The 26,138-nt window shown below is 43.3% G+C and overlaps 1 protein-coding gene across 5 annotated transcripts in view; it reads left to right on the forward strand.

The window, feature by feature from the left end:
* The first annotated feature begins 6,678 nt into the window (after positions 1-6,678).
* Positions 6,679-26,138, forward strand: part of BCL2 (BCL2 apoptosis regulator) — a 198,901-nt gene continuing 179,441 nt past the window's right edge. For all 5 annotated transcript variants that reach the window (XR_013408272.1, XR_013408271.1, XR_013408273.1 and 2 more), the window contains exons 1-2: positions 6,679-6,955; positions 7,177-8,053. Coding sequence is in view for 2 of the 5 variants with exons in the window: in XM_028838050.2 (XP_028693883.1) it covers positions 7,463-8,053 (591 nt within the window). In the remaining 3 variants the exon portion in view is untranslated. The remainder of the gene's footprint in view (positions 6,956-7,176; positions 8,054-26,138) is intronic.

Below are 26,138 nucleotides of genomic sequence, written 5' to 3' on the forward strand. Positions count from 1 at the left end.
TGGACATTGTGGTCTGCAAGTTTAACCTTTCTTTACATCTGAGCAATTTATATACATAAATGGCATGTGATATTATATCTGTAATTTTTGTTTGGATATTTAAAAGACAAAATTATGTGTTTGTTTGAGATGGAGTCCCGCCCTGTCACCAGGCTGGAGTGCAGTGGCATGATCTCGGCTCAGTGCAGCCTCTGACTCCCTGGTTCAAGCAATTCTTCTGCCTCAGCCACCTGAGTAGCTAGGATTACAGGCATGTGCCACCACTTGCAGCTAAGTTTTGTATTTTTAGTAGAGACGGGGTTTCACCATGTTGGCCAGGATGGTCTTGAACTCCTGACCTCGTGATCCGCCCGCCTCGGCCTCCCAAAGTGCTGGGATTACAGGCGTGAGCCACTGCACCCGGCCCAAAATTATGTTTTGATTTCTGTTACACTCCTGATTTTATAACCTCCATTTTGCCTCATCCATCATATATTTGTTGGGTACCAATGATGAGCTTGATACCAGGTGCTGGGGATACAATTCTACATCAACAATTTGTTCCTTCCTCATGGCAATTACATTTCTTGTTTCTGCACCTTCTCCTTTCCTTCATCCCTCGGATGCCTCTGCTATATCCTTACAAGTTTCTTAGATAAAGAGGAACCACTCCCCATTTTCTTCTTTGACTTGGAGCCTCTGAATTTTAGGCTTCAAGGATTTGTATGCTAAGCACTGTTCTAAGCTGGAAAGGTTCCAAGGAAAAATATGATCCCTGCCCTCAAATAGTTTATAATCTAGTGAGAAGGACATATGCCAGAGGTTACACTGATCTGAGGATAGCGGCCATTAAGATACTATAACCAACACTGAAAACAGGTGCCAGTCACTTGTGAGTGCTTTACATGTACTAACTCAATGAAATCACAAGCTAACCCCAAGAGTAGTAGCACTATTTATATTTCCATGTTATAAATGAGGGAACAGGCACTGAAAGCTTAAATACTTGGCTCAAGGTCACAGCTACTCAATGGTGAAGCCAGGATGAGAATCTTGATTCTGATTTTTAGGCGTCTAGCCCCTGTACTAAACATCTTCTAGCGGCACAGAAGGAATGTTAAGACGGCCCAGGAACAGCAGGGATGGCTTTACAGGGGACGAAGTTCTTCAGCCAAAACTAGAGAAATGAATTTGCCAGGTGAAAAAGTTGGGTCCAGTTCAGGGAGCCCGGCAGATGTGCGAAGGCAAAAGACATGAGACCCCTTGGCGTATTCCAGAAACCACAAAAAGTGGATATAAGATTTTTAGGTTTTCAAGAACTTTGAGTGGAAATATGAAATAACCAGATTTTAGCTTTAGAGAGGTCATGATAGCCCTTGAAACTCAGTTCTAATATTGCCGAGTCTTTAGGCCTTGGAGTCAGCAATCCTCATTAGTTTTAAAAATGTCATATTAGATACATATTGAGATGGGTTGAATTGTGTCACCTCAAAAGAGATTTAAATTCAGCCCCCGGTACCTGTGAATATGACCTTATTTGGAAATAAGGTCTGTACAGATGCAATCAAGTTAAGATGAGGTGACTGTGATGGGCCTGAATCCAATATTATGACTGGTGACCTCAGAAGAATGGGAGAAAACAGAACCCCACAGGTCATGGCAGAAGCAGAGACTGGAGTGATGAGGCTGGAGTGCAGTGGCGTGATCTTGGCTCGCTGCAACCTCTGACTTCCTGGTTCAAGTGATTCTCCTACCTAGCCTCCCCAGTAGTTGAGATTCACAGGCACTTGCCACCATGCCCAGCTAACTTTTGTATTTTTAGTAAAGACGGGGATTCACCATGTTGGCCAGGAGGGTCTCGATCTCCTGACCTTGTGATCCGCCCGCCTCGGCCTCCCAAAGTGCTGGGATTACAGGCGTGAGCCACCACACCTGGCTGAGAAGTTATTTTTTAAGCAGTTCCTTTTTCCTTTTTTTTCTTTTTCTTTTCTTTCTTTTTTTTTAGATGGAGTCTCGCTCTGTCACCCATGCAAGAGTGCAGTGGCATGATCTTGGCTCACTGCAATCTCTGCCTCTTGGGTTCAAGCAATTCTCCTGCCTCAGCCTCCTGAGTAGCTGGGATTACAGGTGCCTGCCACCACGCCTGGCTAATTTTTGTATTTTTAGTAGAGACGGGTTTTCACCATATTGGTCAGGCTGGTCTTGAACTCCTGACCTCGGGTGATCCGCCCACCTCTGCTTCCCAAAGTGCTGGGATTACAGCTGTGAGCCACTGCGCCCAGCCTCATTTTTCTTTTATGCAAACTATATGGACTACTTGTTTTTACTGTCTGTAGTCAGCTCATTCTATTTGTGGATTAATTTCCATTTCAGGTTGGGGCCATGGTTTACTCTTCCATCTGACCTATTAGTTATCAGTATCCTCAGTTAATAGTCTCATTCTACCTACATTTTCAATAAAAAGTTTCATAGCTGGAAAGATTTGATACACACACACGGTTTTTTTTTTTCTGATTTTTTTTTTTTTTTTTTGAGACAGGGTATCAGTCTGTCACCCAGGCTGCAGTGCAGTGGTGTGATCACAGCTCACTACAGCCTCCACCTCCTGGGCTCAAGTGGTCCTCGTATCTCAGCCTTCAGAGTAGATGGGACTACAGGCACATACCATCATGTCCGGCTAATTTTTGTATTTTTTGTGGAGATAGGTTTTTGCCGTGTTGTGCAGGCTGGTCTCAAACTCGTGGCCTCAAGCATTCCACCCACCTCAGCCTCCCAAAGTGCTGAGATTACAGGTATGAGCCACCACATCTGGCCGTTACATCCCTATATTAAACATTAGTATGTTCGTGTTAGAATAGTGTACCTTTTGAATTTCATAAACTAGGGGAACATTTATTCTGATGATGAATGAAAGAACTTTCTTGGATGGATGAAGAGAACAACGCTGTGAAACAACCAGTAGGTGGCGAAAACTGGCAATAAAAAGCTTTTTGTTTGGTGGCCTGGGGAATGAAGACGGAAAAAAAACACAGGCGGTTCAGACTCTTGATACAATCTCCATTCCCTGCATCTTGTTTTTTTCTCTTCCTGGTACCACGCTACTTGTAGAATCCAACCAGGCAAAGCTGCCAAAAGGGTCATCCATTGGCTCTTACAAGTGGAAAACATCTTGGAAAGTGAAAAGTCCACTGTGCATATGTTTGTAAGGTTGTTGGAAGGTCTCAGGCACAGATCTGGGATTCAAATCCAGTTACTCCTGCTTCAGGCTGGTGTTCGCTCCCCCACCTCAGCATTGTCCAAAGACGAATAGTCAATGTCACATACTTCCTGGGAATACTTGCCTTTATGCTTTAAAATGGAATCTAATAAACATGGAATCTGAACATAGGAATGGTTTCACTCTTTCAATTGAAAGAGTATCTAGAACATTCCCAGGGAATATATAACCGCTAGTCAAAGACTGCAATACAGATCCGTCTCAAGACTGATTATAGCCAAGATGCTACATAAGGAATTAGTCTGGGAAAATCCATAGAGTGAGGCTCTATGGGAGCAAAGGAAGACAAAATCAGTAAGCTTTTCTTTCTCTGGGAATAGGGGATCCGTTTCCTTCTGGCTGCCCACTTGCAGAAGTACAGTTTCTTTTGCAGGTCTGTCCTATCATTTCCTCACTCATATGCTGAGTATGAGGAGCCTGAAGCCTTTCAATTCCTCTTAGGTAATTTTGGGGCTTTAAAATACACTTTCAAGATTTCTAAACCATAATGTTGTGGAACTGGCATGAATTTATGTGAGAACATATACTCTAGGTCAATCTATACCCAGTGCCTATCCAGACCAGAACACCTCCCACGTGCCAAAAAGGGACGCTGTCCCAACCATCAGAAGGACAGGAAGGAGGATCTCTTTTCATCCCCTCTTGCCTGGATAAGAAATTTGTACCCAGGCACCCATTCCTATGTGAGAGCAGTTGGGCTGATGGGATACAATAAATGAAGAAATAAAATAAAAATACCCAAGAGAGATGGCAGTGCATATAGCATATAGTCCCAGCTATTCATGAGGCTGAGGTGGGAGAATCCTTTGAGCCCAGGAGTTCAAGTCCAGCCTGGGCAATATAGCAAGAACCATCTCTTAGAGAAAAAAAAAAAACAAACCGCACACACAAAAAAACTAAAGAATTTGGTGTGCTTTTTTGGCTTTTTAAAGAATGTTTTGATTTTATAGTAGGAATGAGACAAAGAAGATGTCAGGCCAGTGGCTCATGTCTATAATCCCAGCACTTTGGGACGCCGAGGCAGGCAGATCATAAGGTCAGGAGTTCGAGACCAGCCTGGCCAGTATGGTGAAATCCCGTCTCTACTAAAAATACAAAAATTAGAAGAGCGTGGTGATGTGCATGTGTAATCCCAGCTACTCAGGAGGCTGAGGCAGAATTGCTTGAGCCCGGGAGGCAGAGGTTGCAGTGAGCTGAGATCGCACCACTGCACTCCAGCCTCGGTGATGGGACAGAGCAAGACTCTGTCTCAAAAAAAAAAAAAAAAAAAAAAAAAAAAGATGTCAGAGCATATATGTACACATTATAGTACTCATTTGTCATCTTTCTTGACCACAATAATTCCGTGTCCCTATATATTTGCACTCAAACCCTATTAAGTAAGCCACTGTGCTTCTAGAAAACCTTTTTCTTTCTTTTCTTGGTGCTTTGTCAAAGACTCTTGGAGATAAAAATACACACGTGCAACTTGTTTGTCCTCTTGTCCTTTTTTGCTAGGGGCTATTCATGCTGATGAATTTAAAACTGTCTGCTTGCGAGTACACACGTCTGCGAGTGTGGATGTGTAAGTGTGTATCTACGTACCTCATTTGAGAAAGTGCGGCCACCTAGGATTGGCTACCAGGCAAAGGTGGAGACCTTTAGGAGCCCACCCACCCCAGCGTTAGGACGGTGGGCCTGAAAGTTACTATGTAGAACTCCTCATCGTGTAGCACTAAAGCAGTGCAAAACGTGTTAGGGACAGAGGAAAATCATTGACTTAAACTATCGTAAAGCCCTTGATAAACCCCTTCCCTGGCGCGCTGAGTTCTGCATGGCTTGGGCCACAGACTAAGTGTTCAGGTGGGCACGGGCGGGGATGCGCGCGCGTGTGTAGTGCGCGGACACCTAGGAAGCCACTTGAAAGTGAACACCACGCTCGGGGCTTCCCTAGACATTGCTTAAAATGTGCAGAGTCGCCTCTCTTCACGGCAGGGCAGCGCTGAGGTCCCACTGCTCGGGGCGCGGCATTGGCCTGGGTCTTCCCCAGGCGGCCGAGCGCTGGTAACACGGCGTGTGTGTGTGTGTGTAGGCGCGTGTACACACTCTATACACGGCTAGAAAGGGTCCAGGCGACACACACACTCCCACATACACGGCTAGAAAAGGTCCAGGCGACACACACACACACACACACTCCACACACACGGCTAGGAAGGGTCCAGGCAGTTCCCGGCGCTTTTCCAGCCCTTGTTTTCATGGCGCACCCTCCCGCCAGCAGCCCCCCTCCGCGCTCCGTCGCCCGCCCGGCCCGGCCGCGTGCGGTTCCCCGGGAGCCCCCACCCCGTCGTGGACCCCGGCGACCACCGAGTCCGCGCCCCGCCCGCCGCAGGCCTGAGCAGAAGGCCCCGCGCACACCCACCGCGCCGCGGCCGCGCGGGAGGCCTGCGCCGTCCGCGCCACCCACCGGCCGGGCCCCGCGGGCGCAGCTGAGCGGGCGGGTGGCCGGCCTGGGCGCGCCCTCCCCGTCCGCGGCCCCGCGCGCCATGTGCCCCCGGCTGGACGCGCCACTCCCGGGCCGGCCGCGGCGCCTTTAACCCGGGCCAGGGAGCGGGGCGGAGGGGGCGGTCGGGTGGCTCAGAGGAGGGCTCTTTCTTTCTTCTTTTTTTGAATGAACCGTGTGACGTTACGCACAGGAAACCGGTCGGGCTGTGCAGAGAATGAAGTAAGAGGACAGGCACCCCCGCCCCGCGCCCGCCCCCTTCCTCCCGCGCCCGCCCCTCCGCGCCGTCCGCCCGCCCGCCGCGCTCCCGCCCGCCGCTCTCCGTGGCCCCGCCGCGCTGCCGCCGCCGCCGCTGCCAGCGAAGGTGCAGGGGCGCCGGGCCCTCCCCGCCCGCGGCCGTCAGCGCTCGGAGCGGGCTGCGCGGCGGGAGCTCCGGGAGGCGGCCGCCGCCAGCGCCGCCGCGCAGGAGCAGGAGGAGGAGAAAGGGTGCGCAGCCCGGAGGCGGGGTGCGCCGGTGGGGTGCAGCGGAAGAGGGGGTCCAGGGGGGAGAACTTCGTAGCAGTCATCCTTTTTAGGAAAAGAGGGAAAAAATAAAACCCTCCCCCACCACCTCCTTCTCCCCACCCCTCGCAGCACCACACACAGCGCGGGCTTCTAGCGCTCGGCACCGGCGGGCCAGGCGAGTCCTGCCTTCATTTATCCAGCAGCTTTTCGGAAAACGCATTTGCTGTTCGGAGTTTAATCAGAAGAGGATTCCTGCCCCCGTTCTCGGCTCCTTCAGCGTTCCCCCTCCCCTGTCTCTCTCCTGGGGAGGCGTGAAGCGGTCCCGTGGATAGAGATTCATGCCTGTGCCCGCGCGTGTGTGCGCGCGTGTAAATTGCCGAGAAGGGGAAAACATCACAGGACTTCTGCGAATACTGGACTGAAAATTGTAATTCATCTGCCGCCGCCGCTGCCTTTTTTTCTCGAGCTCTTGAGATCTCCGGTTGGGATTCCTGTGGATTGACATTTCTGTGAAGCAGAAGTCTGGGAATCGATCTGGAAATCCTCCTAATTTTTACTCCCTCTCCCCCTCGACTCCTGATTCATTGGGAAGTTTCAAAGCAGCTATAACCGAAGAGTGCTGAGGATTGATGGGATCGTTGCCTTATGCATTTGTTTTGGTTTTACAAAAAAGGAAACTTGACAGAGGATCATGCTGTTCTTAAAAAATACAAGTAAGTTCTCTGCACAGGAAATTGGTTTAATGTAACTTTCAATGGAAACATTTGAGATTTTTTACTTAGCGTGCATTCGAGTAAATTTAATTTCCAGGCAGTTTAATACATTCTTTTTAGCCGTGTTACTTGTAGTGTGTATGCCCTGCTTTCACTCTGTGTATACAGGGAAATGCACCTGATTTTTTACTTATTAGTTTGTTTTTTCTTTAACCTTTCAGCATCACGGAGGAAGTAGACTGATATTAACAATACTTACTAATAATAACGTGCCTCATGAAATAAAGACCCGAAAGGAATTGAAATAAAAATTTCCTGCATCTCATGCCAAGGGGGAAACACCAGAATCAAGTGTTCCGCGTGACTGAAGACACCCCCTCGTCCAAGAATGCAAAGCACAGCCAATAAAATAGCTGGATTATAACTCCTCTTCTTTCTTTGGGGGCCGTGGGGTGGGAGCTGGGGCGAGAGGTGCCGTTGGCCCCTGCTGCATTTCCTCTGGGAAGGATGGCGCACGCTGGGAGAACAGGGTACGATAACCGGGAGATAGTGATGAAGTACATCCACTATAAGCTGTCGCAGAGGGGCTACGAGTGGGATGCGGGGGATGTGGGCGCGGCGACCCCTGGGGCCGCCCCCGCACCGGGCATCTTCTCCTCCCAGCCCGGGCACACGCCCCATCCCGCCGCGTCCCGGGACCCGGTCGCCAGGACCTCGCCGCTGCCGACCCCGGCTGCCCCCGCCGCCGCCGCCGCCGCGGGGCCTGCGCTCAGCCCGGTGCCACCTGTGGTCCACCTGACCCTCCGCCAGGCCGGTGACGACTTCTCCCGCCGCTACCGCCGCGACTTCGCCGAGATGTCCAGCCAGCTGCACCTGACGCCCTTCACCGCGCGGGGACGCTTTGCCACGGTGGTGGAGGAGCTCTTCAGGGACGGGGTGAACTGGGGGAGGATCGTGGCCTTCTTTGAGTTCGGTGGGGTCATGTGTGTGGAGAGCGTCAACCGGGAGATGTCGCCCCTGGTGGACAACATCGCCCTGTGGATGACTGAGTACCTGAACCGGCACCTGCACACCTGGATCCAGGATAACGGAGGCTGGGTAGGTGCACTTGGTGATGTGAGTCTGGGCTGGGGCCACAGGTTCGAGGTGCGGGGGTTGGAGTGCGGGTGGGCTCCTGGGGCAAGGGGAGGCTGTGGAGCCGGCGAAATAAAATCAGGGTTGTTGCTTCCCGGCGTCATTACCTCTTCCTCTGGATAAAGCGTTCCCTCCCCACCTGACCGATAACGCCTGCCATCTAAGTCTTTAACTTGCTTGCTAGTCGTGGAGATCCAAAGAGCCAGCGTTTGTAATCCAGTGGGATGTGGTGGTAAATGGTACCCCCTTCGGTGTTTCTCAAGCTGGAGGTCCAGGAGTCCCCAGGACCACCGTTTCCTGGCTTGAGCAGCTTGTTGGAACCAGAGGGAGGTTTCAGGGACTGCTTTTGAACCAGATGCCAGGTTGGGTCTTGACAGTCTGCATCCCAAACAAGCTCCTCTGAAACAAGCCCCTTGTACACTAAAATTTGAGAACAACCTAATTCGAAGAATAGACTCCACAGAAAACCAAGGGCATCATCACTCGGTAAAATTTTCTGAAAGAGGAAAACCAATGTAAGTCTTTTTCCCTGGAAAACTTAGTTGTGTTTGTAAAGAGCTAAGTTGACATTCCAAAGTCCTTGGACTGGAATCTCCAGTGTGTGCCATATTCCCAGTGGGCGTGATGAGGTGTCTTGAGGAGTATTAGGCTATGGCTTTGCTACCGTCAGTGACAGAATTTGCATCGGCTGCATTCTTTGTGTTCTATAATTTGTGTATGATTTACCAATTTGCTAGAATGCTAGAATCTTTTGTATTTCACAACCTAGAATCGACCTACTTTGGTGATCTCCTGAAAAAATTTGCATGTAGGTATCTATGTAAAATGTAGAAGAATTGATTCTTAGCTGTGGATTCTCCTGCCTTGACTTTAGTTGAAGTGATTGATACCTGTGGCTTTGAAGAACATTTGTGAGATGATCTTTTTCTGGTACTGTGCTAGACAGAGCTTTCGTCATTATACCATACAATTGGACTTTTCTGAGATTCTTTGCGGGGGGTGGTGGTGCAGCTCCTAAGAGTCAAGGATTGTAATGGAGATCTATATCTCATATCTAAAATGATGAATTTATGAAAAAGTATTCTTGTCTGAAGTTTTTTTTTTTGTTTGTTTTACACTTTTTGTTTTAATCTGAAGAGTTATCTTTGAAAAACAGGATGCAATTCAGTGCTTCCTCTTATAGCCTCTTGGGAGAATTACTAATGTCATTATTTTATAGGACATAACAGGAGCAAAAAGCCTAGAAATGACTGCAAGTGGATTAGATGTCAAGAAGCACACTACATGTTTTTATTACATTTTACAAAGTGTGCTCATATTAAGAGGCCAAATAGAGAAAAGGCCAAGAAAAGTAGATGATTGATGTGAACATCTGATCTTATTTGACCAAAGTTGACAAAATATTGATGCCACTGTTCGGTGTTTAAAAGTAAGATTAATTAAAATACCCCAATTTAAATTTCTAAAATTTAAATTTCTAAAATTTAAATGCTCTTCTCGAATTGTTTGTTGAGATCTCACATTATCAGATGTGAAAAGAATGTTTTTGTTAAATATTTGGTTAAGTAGGTGGTTTGATTTTTAATCACTATAACCAAAAGGGCTGGGACTTCCAGACTCCAAAAGGATCCTTTTAAACCAAAGTAAAACTGATTTAATAGTTTTGCTATTTCACATTTTTATGAAAAATTCACATTTAAAAATTTTCTTTCTAGTTGAAATAAATCCAACGTGGTAACTGGTATCTGTCTATCAAGTAAGTTAATAAAAACGTGGGAAACAGAGACACATGTTTATGATAGAAATTAAGATACAACCTTGATACTTGTTGCTGAATTTCAGTGTGTTACCATCTCATGTAACTGAAGTTTCTTTTTAAGTAAAGGCTCACTTTTTTCTTTTTTTGAAACAGAGTTTTCGTAGTAGACCTATCTTTGTGGTCAACAGGTATCTGAGGTTGATAAATGTAGAGGCTACATTTTATGATGCCAGACCACAAGGACACACCATAGAACATGATAAAAAATTTTTGACAAAACTGCTTCTAGTAAAAATAAATCATGTAGAAGCACAGATGGTTGATGGTAAAATATGTAATAGCTTTCAGAACAATGCATAGATGGTGACTATATAGGAAAACAACGGAATTTAGAGAAAAAAATACATATATGCCAGGAAATGCACTCATAGGACACTTTGGAATAAAAGTGGTAGTGTTTGAGAATGATAAATGATTGGCCTATCATTTCAAATGTGCATTATTAATCTAAAAGTCATTTAAGGCATTTGGCATACAGACAGATTTTCTTCAAATTTACGCCAATTGGGGTTACATCTCTAATAATATGTTGTATTTTATAGTGTAAAGTAGTCTTAATGGTAAAGCTTCAGAAGAGAGCTAGCATATTTTCTTGACATGTGACAATAATCTGCAGTGTCCCCAAGGCTCAGTGGATCAGCCCATCTCCCGAATACTACACTGAATACTCCTGGCTTTAGACTTCAAGTCATTTCTTTTGCTTTGCCGCTGCTCCTAGAAGATCAGAACCTTGTGAGGCTGAGGCAATCTGTTTGACTTTTGTGTTCCGTAACATGGAGAAATCAGGTCCTTGGAACGATCAGCCTCTGACAGATTGTCCCAGAAGACTACAAATTAAATAAAGACTAAAGAAGTAATTGGCTGTAGAGTGGAGTGTGACTTTATTCCTAAGTCTGAATAAGGCATTATGTGGCATCCAGAGAGAGGCAGGACAGAGGAAGCAGTGAGAGAGCAGCAATTCTAGAAAACGTGGATACCTTGCTGCTCAGTGTGGCTTATAGACAGTAGCACATGCATCCCCGGGAGCTTCTTAGAGATGCAAAAGCTCAGCTCCCACCCCAGAGCTACTGAGTCAGAATATGTGGTTTGTGTGCACATTAAAGTTAGCGATGCTGGCTACCATCCTTGGTTCCTGGTGGCATCTTTTAGGAAGAGTTGCTACCTGAGATGGATTCTGCATTGTCCCCTTCCAGTGGCCTTAAAGATCTACAGTGTTACTTGGAATACTGAATATTTCCCAGATGTCCCCTATTGTGATCTGACTTTAGGAAGACATAAACTGGGATGAAGGAGAGATAGCAAGCAGGTAGATTAACTATAAGCCCAGTCTTCTCATGAATATTTTTCATAGTAGTTATACAATTTATATTGGCATCACTGGTCCCATTAAAAAGTAAGATAGCTTTTCTTCTTCAATTAAAGGCAAGAGAATTAGCTCTTTTAATAGCTGTTAGTTATTATGTTATCCCCTCATAACACAGTTTAAATTCTGTAAATGACTTTACTGACCTTGCAACTTCTTTAAGACAAAGAGACTCTTGCAGGCAAGGGGTTGAGTTTTGGGTAAATGATGGTGAGTGGCCCTCTAAACTGAGAACTGTGGTGACGTTCGGCTTCGTGTCTTAGGAGTGAGATATGGACTACCAGAAGAATGAGATGATCCGGACAAGAGATTGTGGGAGATTCGCTTTATTCTATAGACGAGATGGTAATCCGACTTATTTTTTGGTGTTGGTGGTTTAGGAAGATAGGAACTTCTCCACAACTGGTAGAGTTCAGCTGCCTTTTGATTAGTCAGCAAGCAGTTTTTCCTTTCTCAATGCAGTCTACATCCAGCAAAACATTTGATTAACTGGGAAGCAATACCATTCTCATGCCAGTGTACAAATTACACGAAAGAGCATCATTTTTCTAGTGTCTGAGGATTGGCTGCTTATGGCCAATTTTGGCAGCAAAACGATAGGATTAAAAATAGCTTGAAGATGATCTAGTCTTAAATAATATATTTCATGATGAACTTTCCTGGGAAAGTGCATCTTTCTGCCTGCAAGAATCACATGACCCTTTCAATAATTTATTTAGTAGAAAAAAACACATTGTTTCTCGTAGAGTTTTCAGTCATGTGCTGTGGTGTGATTATTTCTGGACCTTCATAAAATTTTATAGTTAACTGAGTTCTCTTTTCTGTTTTAGGGCCTCTGTTGCTATTTAATGTCCATTGAAAACATGGCTTTCTTTTGGGCATTCTGTTACTTTCAGGTGTACTTTCTAATGAGAATGGGTTGCCCTTTTTAGTAATCTTTGATTGAACTGGTACATTTCAGATTACTTAAATGTCATCAGGCCACACAGCATACCAGGTAACAGAAAGCCATAAATTTAAAAAAAAAAAAAAAAAGGCAAGCAAAATTCTTGTAGTTTTTTCTTATCTCTGTTCCCAGTCCTATTGCGCTGTTTGAAGGGATGAGAAGCCCACTCTTGAGCGAGTGTGTGGGTGCTGCATGTTAACCGTGGTGCTTCCCACCCAACATACCTCCGCACCCTTTTCTAAGGTCACTCATTATGTCTCAGCGATAGTTTAGCAAGGCAGTTTCTCAGCAGAAGTGCATTTGTGCTAGAAAACAACACTGTCTTTGTAGTGTACAAGTAGAAAGTTTTCTTTTTCCCCCAGAGATATATTGTATTTGAGATTCAAAGGTTCTGTTCAACCTTTTTAAGGTAATCTAATATCACCTTATTCAGGTATAACAGTAACTTCTCAATCTGGTCATCCTTTCTGTCAACTACATATAGGAGACTACTCAGTGAATTTACCCCACTATGAAGTTTCTCTTTCATGCCTCTTGGTTTGGCTTAAGCAACCTTAATGTTTGATGTCTAAGCAGGATTAATGATGAAAATCATCCAAGGACTGAGACAGTTATTCCACAGAAGTGATTGCCAGTCTTATATGAGTCCTGCCCTGGGTTAGGTTGGAGGCACGGGAAAAAGAGCTTTGCCTCTGCCCTGGATAAACTCACAGGCTAGTGTTGCAGGCGTCTTAATAAACTTGTAGTTACTGTACAGCCTGATAAGCGTGATCCTAGACTCAGAGACTTAGAGGGAAAAAGCAAATAACTGTAACTTATTTTGCATGTACTTCGATCTTGGTCTAAGAATGTTATTTCTGACTATATGACTGTCCATGTGTGCATTAGGCCTAATTTAAATAGGGCCAAATGTAGATACTTTTAGAAATACTGTATAACGTAGACATATGCTTAAGAGAACTGAAAGGCAGGGGGAGTTCCCTTGTTAACTATTAACCCACTAAGCACTATTTATGCATACTGAGAAGACTTAATAAACACCAGTCTACAATTTCTAAAGCATTTCATTAATTCTTTTTAAGTAAAAGACAATCAAGGCTCTGATTAGAGTGACTGGAACAGGGTAATTTGAAGAACTATCTTTCTTAAATAACTCTTGTATGCCAAAAAATACAAGTAGGTTTTGAACCAGAATAGGGGCTGTTCCTTTGAGGAGGGGAAAAACAAGCTTCTGTTTTCCTTTGGTTTGAGGTTATATTACTATTCTATTTGTCTAGACACTTCTATGATGCTAGTTACAGAAGTTCACAGTCCATTGTAACACTGGCATTTGCCTTTGGACTTTTTGGGCTTGTGGTCCTGTTCATTTAAATGGAGACTGTAAAACTTTCAAAATGCCAACAAAGCTGTTTTCACTTAAAAACATATTTTTATAGATTGTCACTTGTTGTTCTGATATATGCCCAATTCTATATATTCCATAGCATTATTTCTCTGCCCTCCATTTGCCAGACAAAAGATACACCCATCTGTCCTTTGGTGTGAATAAGGAATGATTATTCCTCTCTCTTCCAAACCATGGGACTTTCTGATAGGTGCCACCACCCCCGTGACCATCCCCTACCTGCCTTATCATTCCACTGGAGAGGGACCTCTCAGGTGTTAGCTCCTTGTTAACTTCCAATTAGTGAAGGGTAGGATTTACCTGAAGAAAACCATAATGCGCTTAGATACTAGTGAAAAGGAGCAGAAGTGGGGAGTCTAATCAAAGTGAGAGGATAACCCTCACCCCAAACTTGCTGCAGGCAGCTGGGCAGATCAAAATTCTGTGACCAGATACTGTCCTTTACCTCCAGAGATTATAAACTTTAACCTGTGCAGAGAAAAGATAGTATCTGCTGGCAAAATTTGTACTTGCTTTGATTCCTCTAGTGCAAGATTATAGTGGGGTTATACGTGAGCCTTCAATAAATGTTTGACTAACTAAACTAAAATAGCTTAGGGTAAGGACTACTTCCCCAAACGCCCTTTTAAATATGTGAGAAAGGGAATCTCCCTGACATACTGGTATGACCATTCGTAGCAATATACTGAGAGTGACTTGGGTGATTTTCTCGGGCGATCAACCACATTCCATGAGCAGGTTAACTATGGAGACACCTGCTCTTGAGCATCGTGTTTGGGCCACATGCGTCAATGGGGAAATTTGTGTTTCCATTCTGCTTCTTGTTTTGCCTCCACAACTTCAGGGATAGAACCGTATTCCATTTTTAGTTAATAATCAGCTCTCTGGGGCTTCCATGTAATGAGTCAGAAACTTATGACTGACTCCACTCTGCCCTTTATCATGTCTCCCAAAAACAACCCGAGAACCCACTGCGTCAAGTGAAGCTTTAATTTTTCAGGGGAGGTTTTTTCCATTGAGACCAATACATCTTTTCTTGTGACAGATCCAGTTACTATATTTCTTTATTTTTAACTGTCGAAAAGACAGTTAAGCTGCAACAGAATATGGTGAGTTTACCAATTTTAATACTTGAAGCACCAAACAAAGGATCAGTGTTGCAGGCTGTCTTTTCTTGACTTTTTCCAGCTCTCCTTAGCAGATAACTAGGATGATTTTTTTTTCTGCTTTACAACATGATGAATGCTATATCTCTATATTAACTCTGAAATTGAATTGCAGCCAAATATTCCTCTCAGCTGCATTAGAATTTTCTAAGCGAACATAAGACACATACTTAGTCCTCTTAGTTCAATGCTATATCTCAGATATACTGATACCTGATTTACAATTAAAATAGGGATAAAATTAAGTACAAATTATTTCATCAGCTTTAAATATAGATTTGTCTTTTTGAAAAAAAAAAAGCGAGTCCATAAAGGATGGCAGCACTGGCATTTTTGGATGTAAAATTTCAGGTCTATCTCCTAGCCATTTCCTTTATGGATTCCTGCCAGCATCTTTAAGCACACACACACATACACATGCTGAAGACACACAGAGAAGTTTTGAGGTATTTTATAACAAAATTATAAGAACAGGGAGACAAAGCCACTTACTAAACATTAAAGTGATAGTATAAGAAGAAAATGATTTGAAGAAGTCCTAATTGAGGGAAATGAGCAGTTGTCCACAAAACTTAACCCTGGGTTCCCAGGAACCAGGGTAGCGATGGTCATGGAGAGGGTTTTCAGGATCTGGTTATGTAGGAAAACATGCACACTAACTTTTTTCATTGAAAAAACACTTATTGAGACCCTACTCCAAGCAGCGCTCTATGCTAGGTGATTTAGTGAAGCGCAAAAATGTCTAAGATAACTTTTGCCTTCAAGGAACTTACCAATCAGTAGGGGACCAAGACAAGGATGCAAATCACTGTAATCCTGGACAATGTGTGGTAGACAGAGAGGCCCAAGCCAGCTACAGTGGTATCTAAAGAGTTTCATGCCGGAGATTATTTTGAGACAAGTTTTAGCAAACAGGCTGGTGATATGGGGAGAGTGTCTTCCGGGTAGTGGGAACTGGAGGTGTCAAAGCAGGCATGAATGTGTGAGGTGTGTTTGGGGAATTGTGGAGACTCTGATTTGACTGGGACATGGTGAACTCTCCTTAGATAACTCCTTAGTCTTGAGAACTTACCACTGCATACTAAGCTGTGAAACTTGTACATACAGCCCTCCCTATCTTTGGGTTCCACATCCATGGATTCAACCAACTGTGGATCAAAAATATATGGGGTAGGGCAGGCACAGTGGCTTAGGCCTTTAATCCCAGCAATTTGGGAGGCCAAGGTGGGTGGATCACTTGAGGTCAGGAGTTCAAGTCCAGCCTGGTCAACATGGTGAAACCCCACCTTTACTAAAAATAAAAAAAAATCAGCCAGGTGTGGTGGTGGGTGCCTGTAATCCCAGCTACTTGGGAGGCTGAGGCAGGATGATTGCTTGAACCTGGGAGGTAGAGGTTGCAGTGAGCCGAGATCTTGCCACTGTACTCCAGCCTGGGGGACAGAGCAAGACTCTGTCTCAATAAATAAATAAATAAATAAATAAATAAATAAATAAAGTATGTAGGAGGATGTGCATATGGAAGTACTACTCATTTAATATCAGGGACTTGAGCATCTTCAGATTTTGGTATCCAATGGGGGTTCCCAGAGCCAATCCCCTTAGGTTACCGAGGGATGGCTGTGTTTAACTGTACCAGCGATGTTGAAAGGATGTTGCAAAGGTTCTGAGACTAGGCAGGATGTGTGGGTTTGAGGAAGATTGACAGTGACTGAAGCTGGATGGGGAGACCAGGTGCGAAGTCTGAAGCACCTGGAATGGAAAGGACAGGACAGATGTGGGCATACTGCAGGTGTAGAATCAAAGGACAGATAGCAGGTTGAATGTGAGGAATAATGGAGGGAAAGAATCAGGACTCAAGTGCCATCCTGGCTGGCTCAAAAAATGATACGGTCTTCCAGAGAGAAAGGAAAGATGACAACAGTTACTGCTTTGTGGGGTACGTGTGATGAATTTCATTTTGGACATTCCCAGTAGGATATCCAAGTGGAAATGCCCAGTAAGGCTTAGACATAAGGATCTGGCGCTCAAGAGAGAAAGTGAGGCTGAACCATAATATGTCTTTCCCTCGAATCATGTAGGTTTCTCTTTTGCCTTCTTTCGTTGCCCAAAGTGGTCCTAACTGCTACTGCTGATGCTGTCTTCGTTTGCAACTGCTGTTTGCACCCCACCTTTTCCCAAAGGTAATCGGTAGACTTGCACTTGCATGGATTGGGTTAAGGTGGTTAACTTGAAGCTTTACTGGTCAAAGCTTGGCTTCCCACTACCAGTTTGCCAACTTAATGAATCCTTCAACTTTAATCAAATTAGTATTGTTCCAAATGTTATAATAGTATCCTCTATGTGTGACTCTAGGTCTTACAAAATCAAGGTGTCCTTTCTCACTGGGACTTCCTTATTGATAAAATATTTCTTCTATTAAATTCAACCTGGCACCAGGCATGGTAGGTAATAGGCACACACAATGATTGTTTATTGAATGAAGGAATAAAATGATTATATTAGAGGCATTTTGAGCAATTCATCCTAAGCAGCTACTTCTCCTACTTCTTTTATTATAGTGTGTGTTTGTGTGTGTGTCTGAAAGGTCCCATCCTACAGGTTCATTAATATTTAAGAGAAATGAAAGAAGAAAAATACCTATTAAGTGTTTTGATTTCATCCTTTTCATTGAATTGAAAAAGTATATCATTTATTCCTAAAGAGAAATCTGGATTTTGCTTTATATTAAACATTTGACATGTATTGGTCCTTAAGGCTAATATAGATACCAGCCTGTTGGTTGTCACATTCTATCTGTTTATACAAAGGTTGTAGACACACAGTCTATGTACATATGCCTAGTTGCTCTCATTCCTTTTGCTTCATATCTCAAGCCTAACCCAGACTGAAAAGGTTTTGAAGGCTGAGATTATTCATCACCCTATCATTAGATAAAGCAGGGCTGGCCCAAGGTTCTCGCAGTGGGAGCAAGGTGGATTTTAACTCTGGTCAGTGTTGTAGCTCAAATACAAAAAGAAGTGCAGCATAAAAGTCACAAGGATAAATGGTCCCCTCGTTCTTCTCCCATAAAAACAAGCAGCCAATTGAAGGTGGAAGTCAGTACAGTTCAGCATTCCCAGAGGCGAGAGAACCTAAGATTTCATTTCTAAAGACACTGCTCAACAAGAAGACCACCTGGGATGTCTCACATAAAACGACTGGCCTGGCAGCTTTTGGCTAAGTTCTCTATTCTGGTTCAAGCCAGCATCACAGCCTATCTGTGGTTTTAACAACTGATGGAATTTGTATTTTGAGAACCCTCATCCCTTGGCATGAAGCAAACTCAAAGCATTGTTGCTCATCAGTTGTCATCTGTTTGAGAAAGATTTTGATTTGTTTACTTGTAGTGAAGCTTGACCATACTTCTCCAGGGGCTTTTAAAGAAGATGAATGTGTCAGCTTGTAGATTTGTCCCCATGAATGAAACCACAAGCAAATTCTCTTCTCTCTTCCAGCCTCCCTTCCTCCCTCTTGTTTCTTTAGTGGCCATCTGCGCATTATGTTCCCACTGCCAGGCCCTCTTCAAGCGGCTTATCTATGAGTGAATTCAGAAACTTCAAATTATAAAGGACACCCAGATAATTGGCCTGTTCTCCAAAGTATCTGTCCCCTGTGCTGCTGCCAGATTCCTTCTTAATGAATACATCCAGTGACAGTGGGATTCTTGAGCTTGTCCGTATCTGTGAGAAAATGAGCTCCCCTGCTTTGTAACAGCTTGTGGCTCAGGGAAAAAAAATGACAGCCATTGCACAAGTTTCCTTTGAATGTAGTTTTCTTTCCCATAAATGATACTTTGAGAATACAGTTAAGGGGTTATTAGTTTTCTATTTCATGCTTGGCCTGTGTGTGAGAATAACACAAGCTGTCACTGCAAATCAGTAGCTAAAAATGCTTTGTCTGGTTAATGTGAACATTTAATATTTGGCTCAATTAAAAGTTAACCGATGAAAGTACATGTCATTGGAATTTGAAAATACCTTTTGTACGGAATACTTAAAGGGCATGACCCGTGACTAAGCCAGTGCTTTTAAAATATGGAGAATATGGGGAGATTTAATATGAGTTGGGATACTTGACTCTTCTTTAAAACCTCTCTACCTGTTTGGCATGACAGGACATTGATAGAGTGGGCTCACTGTTATGGCGAAGGATCCGCTTGCATCTCTGTGTTTTTAAGTGGGTAATTGTGTTTTTGCACCTAGTCACATGATTAAAGCAGACAGAACAAGAGATCAGTTATTCATTTGTACCATACTTTAAAAAAAATCGAGCCAGGGCCTGGAGAAGTGGGAAGTGAGAGCAAGAGGGGGATGGCTCATAGTCTGGGGCAGGGGTGTCCAATCTTTTGGCTTCCCTGGGCCACATTGGAAGAAGAAGAATTGTCTTGGGTCACACGTAAAATACACTAACGCGAATGATAGCTGATGAACTTAAAAAAAAAAATACAGACGCACACACACACAATCATCATATTTTAAGAAAGTTTACACATTTGTGTTGGGCTGTATTCAAAGCCATCTGCCCGCCATGGGTTGGACAAGCTTGGTCTGGGGGAGTGAAGACTGTTCAACAGCAACCGCAGGAGAGCGTGTTTAAAGCTATGAGAAGAGCTGCAGCAACAGTGCGGGCATTTATTGGAGTCGAGGAAGTCTTCCCAGGAAGGGGACTGAAGCCTGAAGCGTGAGCAGGAATCAATGTAGTGAAGTGGGTGGGAGGAACCAAGTATGGCCCCAGGCAGAACTTCGGGAACAAAGGCCAGAGGCAAGCGACCACAGGGTGCACTGCAGGAACTGAAGAGTTTTCGGCCTGGCTGGAGTGGAGAGTGCAAGTGGATGGGTCAGAAAGATGATGCTAGAGGTGGCCCACCCTGGAAGAGCTTGTTTCAGATATATCACTCTGACTCCACTCCAGACCGTTAATGAGACGGGGGAGAAATCAGTGACCAGATAGGAGGCTCTTTCAACAAACGGGCAAGAGATCAAGTGCCTGACCTAGAGGAATGGTAGTGGGAACAGCAAGAAATTGCTAGCTTTGCGCAATGATTAGGACTAGAGTGGAGAGATTTTTTGGAAGAGGTAACGATCGACTGAGTGCTTCAGAACGTGGCTCATTTCTTCCTCAGCTTTGCTGGTCTTTCTGTATAATTTGAGAAGAATGTGGTCATTGTTCTGGTTATATACAAATGCTTTTTTCTGTGTTTTTGTTTGTTTGTTTGTTGTTTATTTGTTTGTTTTTGGAGATGAGGTCTTGCTGTGTTGCCCAGGCTGGAGTGCAGTGGCACCATATCGGCTCACTGCTGCCTCGAACTCCTGGTCTCAAGTGATCCTCCCACCTCAGTGTCCTGAGTAGCCGGGACTACCGGTGCATGCCACCACACCTGGATAATGTTTGTCTTATCTTTTGTTGAGATAGGATCTCACTTTGTTGCCCAGGCTGGTCACAAACTCCTGGCTTCAAGCAATCCTCCTGCCTCAGCCTCCCAAAGTACTGAGATTACAGGCATGAGTCACCTCACCTGACCTTATACAAATATATTTTTTTTCTTATTTCACGTTAAAAAATATTGTCTGGTTAAAAACTCTATTTTTGTTAGAATTCACCGTGTAATAAATCTTTATTAACTATCATATAGTTAATAAAGTTAATAAAAGTATATTTGAGGAAATATAGTTAATTAAAGTATATTTGAGGAAATAATTCAATTATGAAAGGCAGTTTTCGTAGAATTTTTTTCCAGGTGAAAAAAAAAATGACAGTGGTATCTTGCCTTTATGTAGGATTTTAAAGTTTCCAAAAAAAAAAAAAAAAAATTCCATATCTGTTGGCCCATTTGATCTTCACAACAACCCTAAGCAAGGCAGGTGTTGTATTCCAACTTCTCCCTACTTTCCTCCCCCCACATACTGTTAGTTATTTGCTTATTCCCATGTAAAGAAGAAAGTTTGGCCAACAAAGGTGTGTAAGAGCCAATAAGCAAAGGAGGAGCTGATATTCATTCCCTGGCTTGGGAATCCAGTAAATATTTCTTTATCCTGTGCTGCTTCTCTGGATATGTGTTCATAAGGACACAAGATTGCTTAGTAGAGACTGAAATATATTGCATTTTGAACACTAGTATAATCTATTCAGGGAAATTGGAATGCAATCTTTTGTTTCTAGTTACTTTCCCTCCTTTGATTCAGCCTTTGCAGCGTTTCTCATGCTTGCAGCAGAGGGGGATCTAGCTGCTTCCATTTGGTGCCTACACATCAGCTCAAGACCCTGTGACGATGTGCTTGTGAGCCAGGCAGGCTTGGACATGAGCTGATGTCAGACTGATGTAGTAGGACTACAGTGTAGTAGTCCTGATGTGTAGTAGGACTGATGTGCAAGGTCTCTAACACTTGAAGAGACAGCCCGGTAAAACAACCCCTTTCAACAGGGGCCAATTGGAATTAGATGAACACGTGTGATTGTTTTTGCTTGTTGACACCTGACTAGCAGTGGTGTTACATTGGCATGCTGTTTGCTGCCTTTATTTCTTTGAATCCCTCAGAGTCCTTATTTACTATTTTCAAAGGTTGTAATTAGCTTTAATCAGAAGTGCCCATAGGCATAGGCCTGTAAATGTTGTTCTTCCATCTTTCTTTTTTCTTTTCCCAAGAAAATGCCACATTGGACCATCAGGAAAAATAACTAATGGGTACTAGGCTTGATACCTGGGTGGATGAAATCATCTGTACAATAAAACCCAACAAGTTTACCTATGTAACAAACCTGTACAGGTACCCCTGAACTTAAAATAAAAGTTTAAAAAATTAAAAAAGGATATAAAACACAAAAATAAAAAGAACAAACACTAATAAATATGAAAAAGCCCTTCAGAGTCTTTAAATTTGCTCATAGAGCACTGACTGAGACACTATCTCCTTTAGTAACTAAATAAAATTAAAAAAATAAAATTGGGTTCCTCTTTTTAGGTGACCAAAAATATTTGGTACATGTTTCTTGAATGTTAAAAATGGTGGAGCCGGCCGGGCACGGTGGCTCAAGCCTGTAATCCCCAGCACTTTGGGAGGCCGAGACGGGCGGATCACGAGGTCAGGAGATCGAGACCATCCTGGCTAACCTGGTGAAACCCCGTCTCTACTAAAAAATACAAAAAACTAGCCGGGCGAGGTGGCGGGCGCCTGTAGTCCCAGCTACTCGGGAGGCTGAGGCAGGAGAATGGCGTGAACCCGGGAGGCGGAACTTGCAGTGAGCTGAGATCCAGCCACTGCACTCCAGCCTAGGCGACAGAGCGAGACTCCGCCTCAAAAAAAAAAAAAAAAAAAAAAAAAAAAAAAAAAAAAAAATGGTGGCGCCTCCATCAGTAGGGTTTCCACAGTGGTAAAGGGCATGTTACTGCAAGTTCATTCCATCAACAAATATTTATAAAGAGCCTACTCTGTGCCAATCATTGTTCTAGGGGCTGGAGCTATAACAGAAAACATGACAGGTAAGAACTCTCCTCTCTCTTGGGAATCCCACATTGTGAGGAAGTCAGAAGAGTAAACAACTTAAAAATTAACAATATAAAATAAGGGCCACAAAGTAAAGAAAACAGGCCAATGCAAGGTAAGGGTGCTGATGGGACAATATTAACTTCCTCCTGGGTCTTGAGATTTTTCTAGCAGTACTACAGTTTACACAGAGGAGATTTAATGGGTTTTTCTTCATTAATAGTTGTAAACAGTGTTGTACCTTAAAAATAATAGAGGTATTAGTATAATATAGGTCTCACATCAGTTTAAAATGAGTTACCACGAACAATATAAACTTAAAGAGACTTTTACTATTTTTGGCTAAAATGTTTAGAGCAATCTTTTCCTTACCTACTCATCCTCATTTTCCCCATTTCCATTTATCACAACATTGGTCCTTGGCCTCAGTCACTGAAAGTCAGGAGGAAGGAAGGAAATGAATATTTATTGAACCCCGATATGTGCCAGACCCTGGATTTAACACTTTTAGGGATAGGAGATTATTTAACCTCAGTAACCTCTTCCCGAGGGCAGGAAGTGGATTTATAGATGCGGAAACAGAGGTTCTGCAAAGTCAAGTGACGTTGCCTGGTAAGAGGCAAAACCAGCATCCTTTATTTAGGCAATCCAAGTGATGTTCATGTCCTCCGGAACTTAAATTTTTAAAACAAAAATTTAAACAGAAACATATTACAAACGAACAACTTGATGCGTGTGACTTTTTGGGTTCTTTAGGAAGCCAGTTACTCATCCTTAGTTTAATAACTAGAAGGTGAAATGTTTCCTACAACATGGAATTTTAAGTTCTTTCGTAGTTAAAAAGTAAATGAAGCAACTCTTTTTTCTGTCTCCCTTTCGACTCCTAGAGTCTGTTTAAATAGCCTTTGAAAAATAAGTACTAATCATTGCTTCCTACCAAGACCAGACACCTGATTCAGAAGCTGTCACCGGGGTCAGAGCGTGCGTTGGAAAAACAAACCCACAGTGCCTTCCTGGTTCCAGAGAAATGATCTCACGGTCAAATTGTAACCTGCCTAATACCTTCATAAAAAGGTGGGGAAAGTCTGCGGTTTTACCTCTGGTATGATCCTTATCCCTTCACTCTTTTTATTTTAGGCATGACCTTAGTGTTTTTTTTCTTCTAGAGTCCGGCGGTGGAATGACATGTCACTCAGGTTTACAAGATGAGGATGTATCTGTTTTTATATTCAGCTGTAAATTTTATTCTGCTTAAAAACAAACCCACCTTCAGCAGCCAGGGCGGATCAAGGGAGAGTTATTTCCATCCCCCTCAGTTTAATTTGGATACATTTGGCCCAGAACAGCATAGTGTTTCCATAATAACATTTGAACAGGATGCCCTTGTGTTATTTGCAGGGCTAAGGGAGTTTCAGCATGGGCCAGGAAACTATTTTCTTAAAAGAAACTTGAACGCGAAATTCTGACAAGATAGGAAACTCTTACTGCATCCTTGCTAAACCTCTACTCCCCCCGCCCCCCGCTTTCTCGTTTATTTATATATCTCTTGTGTTATGAAACACATACAGGTTGAATATTTAACTCACTCTGAATTCATGTGCAGAATAAGTCACTCTTCAGAAGGACAAAAATAATGTTTTAAGTGGTTTGTTTAATAAAGCACATATTAAAAAATTTCAATTCAGCATCTTCCCTGGGCACAATATGTTATGACTTTTTAGAGTAGAGCTTCATGGTATTTCATAAGGAAGCCAAAAAGGAAGGGAAATGATTATTCGGGCAGAGGGACAATAGTGACCTTTCATTAAGCAAGACAGAGTTCACCACCAGACTCCCCAAACCCCAGGCTCTGTGTTAGTTGAACTGAACAAGCCACCAACTATTTCCTCTCTCTCTTTCTCTCTCTTTTCCTTTGAGACGGAGTTTCGCTCTTGTTGCCCAGGCTGGAGTCCAGTGGTGCAGTCCAGGCTCACTGCAACCTCCGCCTCCCGGGTTCAAGCGATTCTCCTGCCTCGGCCTCCTGAGTAGCTGGGATTACAGGCGCCCGCCACCACACCGGCTAATATTTTTGTATTTTTTTTTTTTAGTAGAGACTGGATTTCATCATGTTGGCCAGGCTGGCCTCGAACTCCTGACCTCAGATGATCTACCCGCCTCGGCCTCCCCCCCAAAGTGCTGGGATTACAGGCGTGAGCCACCGCACCTGGCCTCCTCTCTTTTATAGACCAGACTGCTTTAAAAATACTGGTCCAATATCACCTAAAATGTTTCATTTATAAGCCATAACCCAACACTGTAATATTTAAAAGACTGCTTTATGTAGTTTTTACGTATCCTTAAGATCCTAATGAATTCAGATAATCAGTATTTTTGTTACTTTAACAGCTTTACATGTGGCCTCTTAGTTCTAGAGTTTGATCTCAGGAGAAGGGAAGAGCAGATTTGGACTCTGTGCCGTGGACAGGCGCACTGGTTTCCCGTGTGAAAAGGACAAAGCCCCGCTCCTTCTGGAGCTCAGTTCTCTTTGGGATTATTCATAATGTTCTCCCAGAAGCTTGGAGTGCCTGTTTGTCACCAGTATTGTAATTCGTGAGTAGAAGATCCTTATGACTGCAAAATACATTAGCACCTTCAGAGATTATTGTTTCTTGATGATGGTGTGAATCACAACTAGGAACTAGGATGTCATTTCAGCGCCTTCTGTGCAGAGGGATGTCACGAAGTTCATATGCTAAAGTTTGTACCCATTGCTCATAAGAGCTCAGCCACCCTTCTCAACCAGTTCATGTAAAAATACATCTGTATAAATATGCATATGTATGTATGTATGTGGTGTGTGTGTGAGTTAAAATATACATAAAATTTACTATTTCAACCAATTTTAAATATATAGCTCAGTGTCCTTCGGCACATTTACTTGGTTACATAGACCATTGTTATGTAAGCCATGACTGCCATCTGTTTCCAGCACTTGTTCATCATTCCAAATGGAAACTCTACCCATTAAAGTATTAACTCCCTGTTTCTTTTTCTCCCCAGTCCTGGGTAGCCACTATTCTATTTTCTGTCTCTATAAATTTGACTCTTCGAGGAAGAATTTGCTTCTTCCCATAAGTGGAATCAGACAATATTTGTCCTTTTGTGTCTAGCTTCTTTTATCTAACGTATTTTCAGAGTTCATCCATGTCGTGGCATGCGTCAGAATTTCATTCCTTTTTAAGGCTGAATAATATTCCATACCATTTGCTTTTTTAAAAGTCCATTTTCTCACAAAATTGTTTATCATTTACCACCCCGCCGCCCCCGCCAGCCAATAGAAACAGCAAATATATTAAATTAGAATTGACCTGACAGAGGAGGTAATGGAAGCCTGTAAATTATTCAAAGGATTATTTTAGAGTCTGACGGCAAGGAAGAAGACAAAAATGCTTTTAAAACCAGCTCAGGAGTTTCTGAGGCTCTTCTGTGTGGGGCAGTCACAAAGATCGCTATGGCTCCTGGAGTTCTCACTGGATCGTAGCACAGGACGATCTTAGTGATTCCTAATGATGCCACTGAGTCATCAAGACAGAGCTATTTTCTGTAGGGAGAGTCAAAGAGTTCAGGGAAAGTGGGTAGTAAGTTGCAGAAATATCTCTGTTCCAAATGGTTAAAATTTTTTAAAAGTTTAGGCTTCAGTCATCTGAAAAATTTACTTATGTGAAATGATTCAGTCCAGACTGTAGTGAAAGAGAGGAAGCCCAGAAATATCAAAGTAAAAAAAAATATATATATATATAGAGAGAGAGAGAGAGAGAGAGAGAATGCACAAGATCTCCTTCTTTTTTGTT

This window comes from Macaca mulatta, chromosome 18 (genome assembly GCF_049350105.2).
Source record: "Macaca mulatta isolate MMU2019108-1 chromosome 18, T2T-MMU8v2.0, whole genome shotgun sequence".
Taxonomy (NCBI): domain Eukaryota; kingdom Metazoa; phylum Chordata; class Mammalia; order Primates; family Cercopithecidae; genus Macaca; species Macaca mulatta.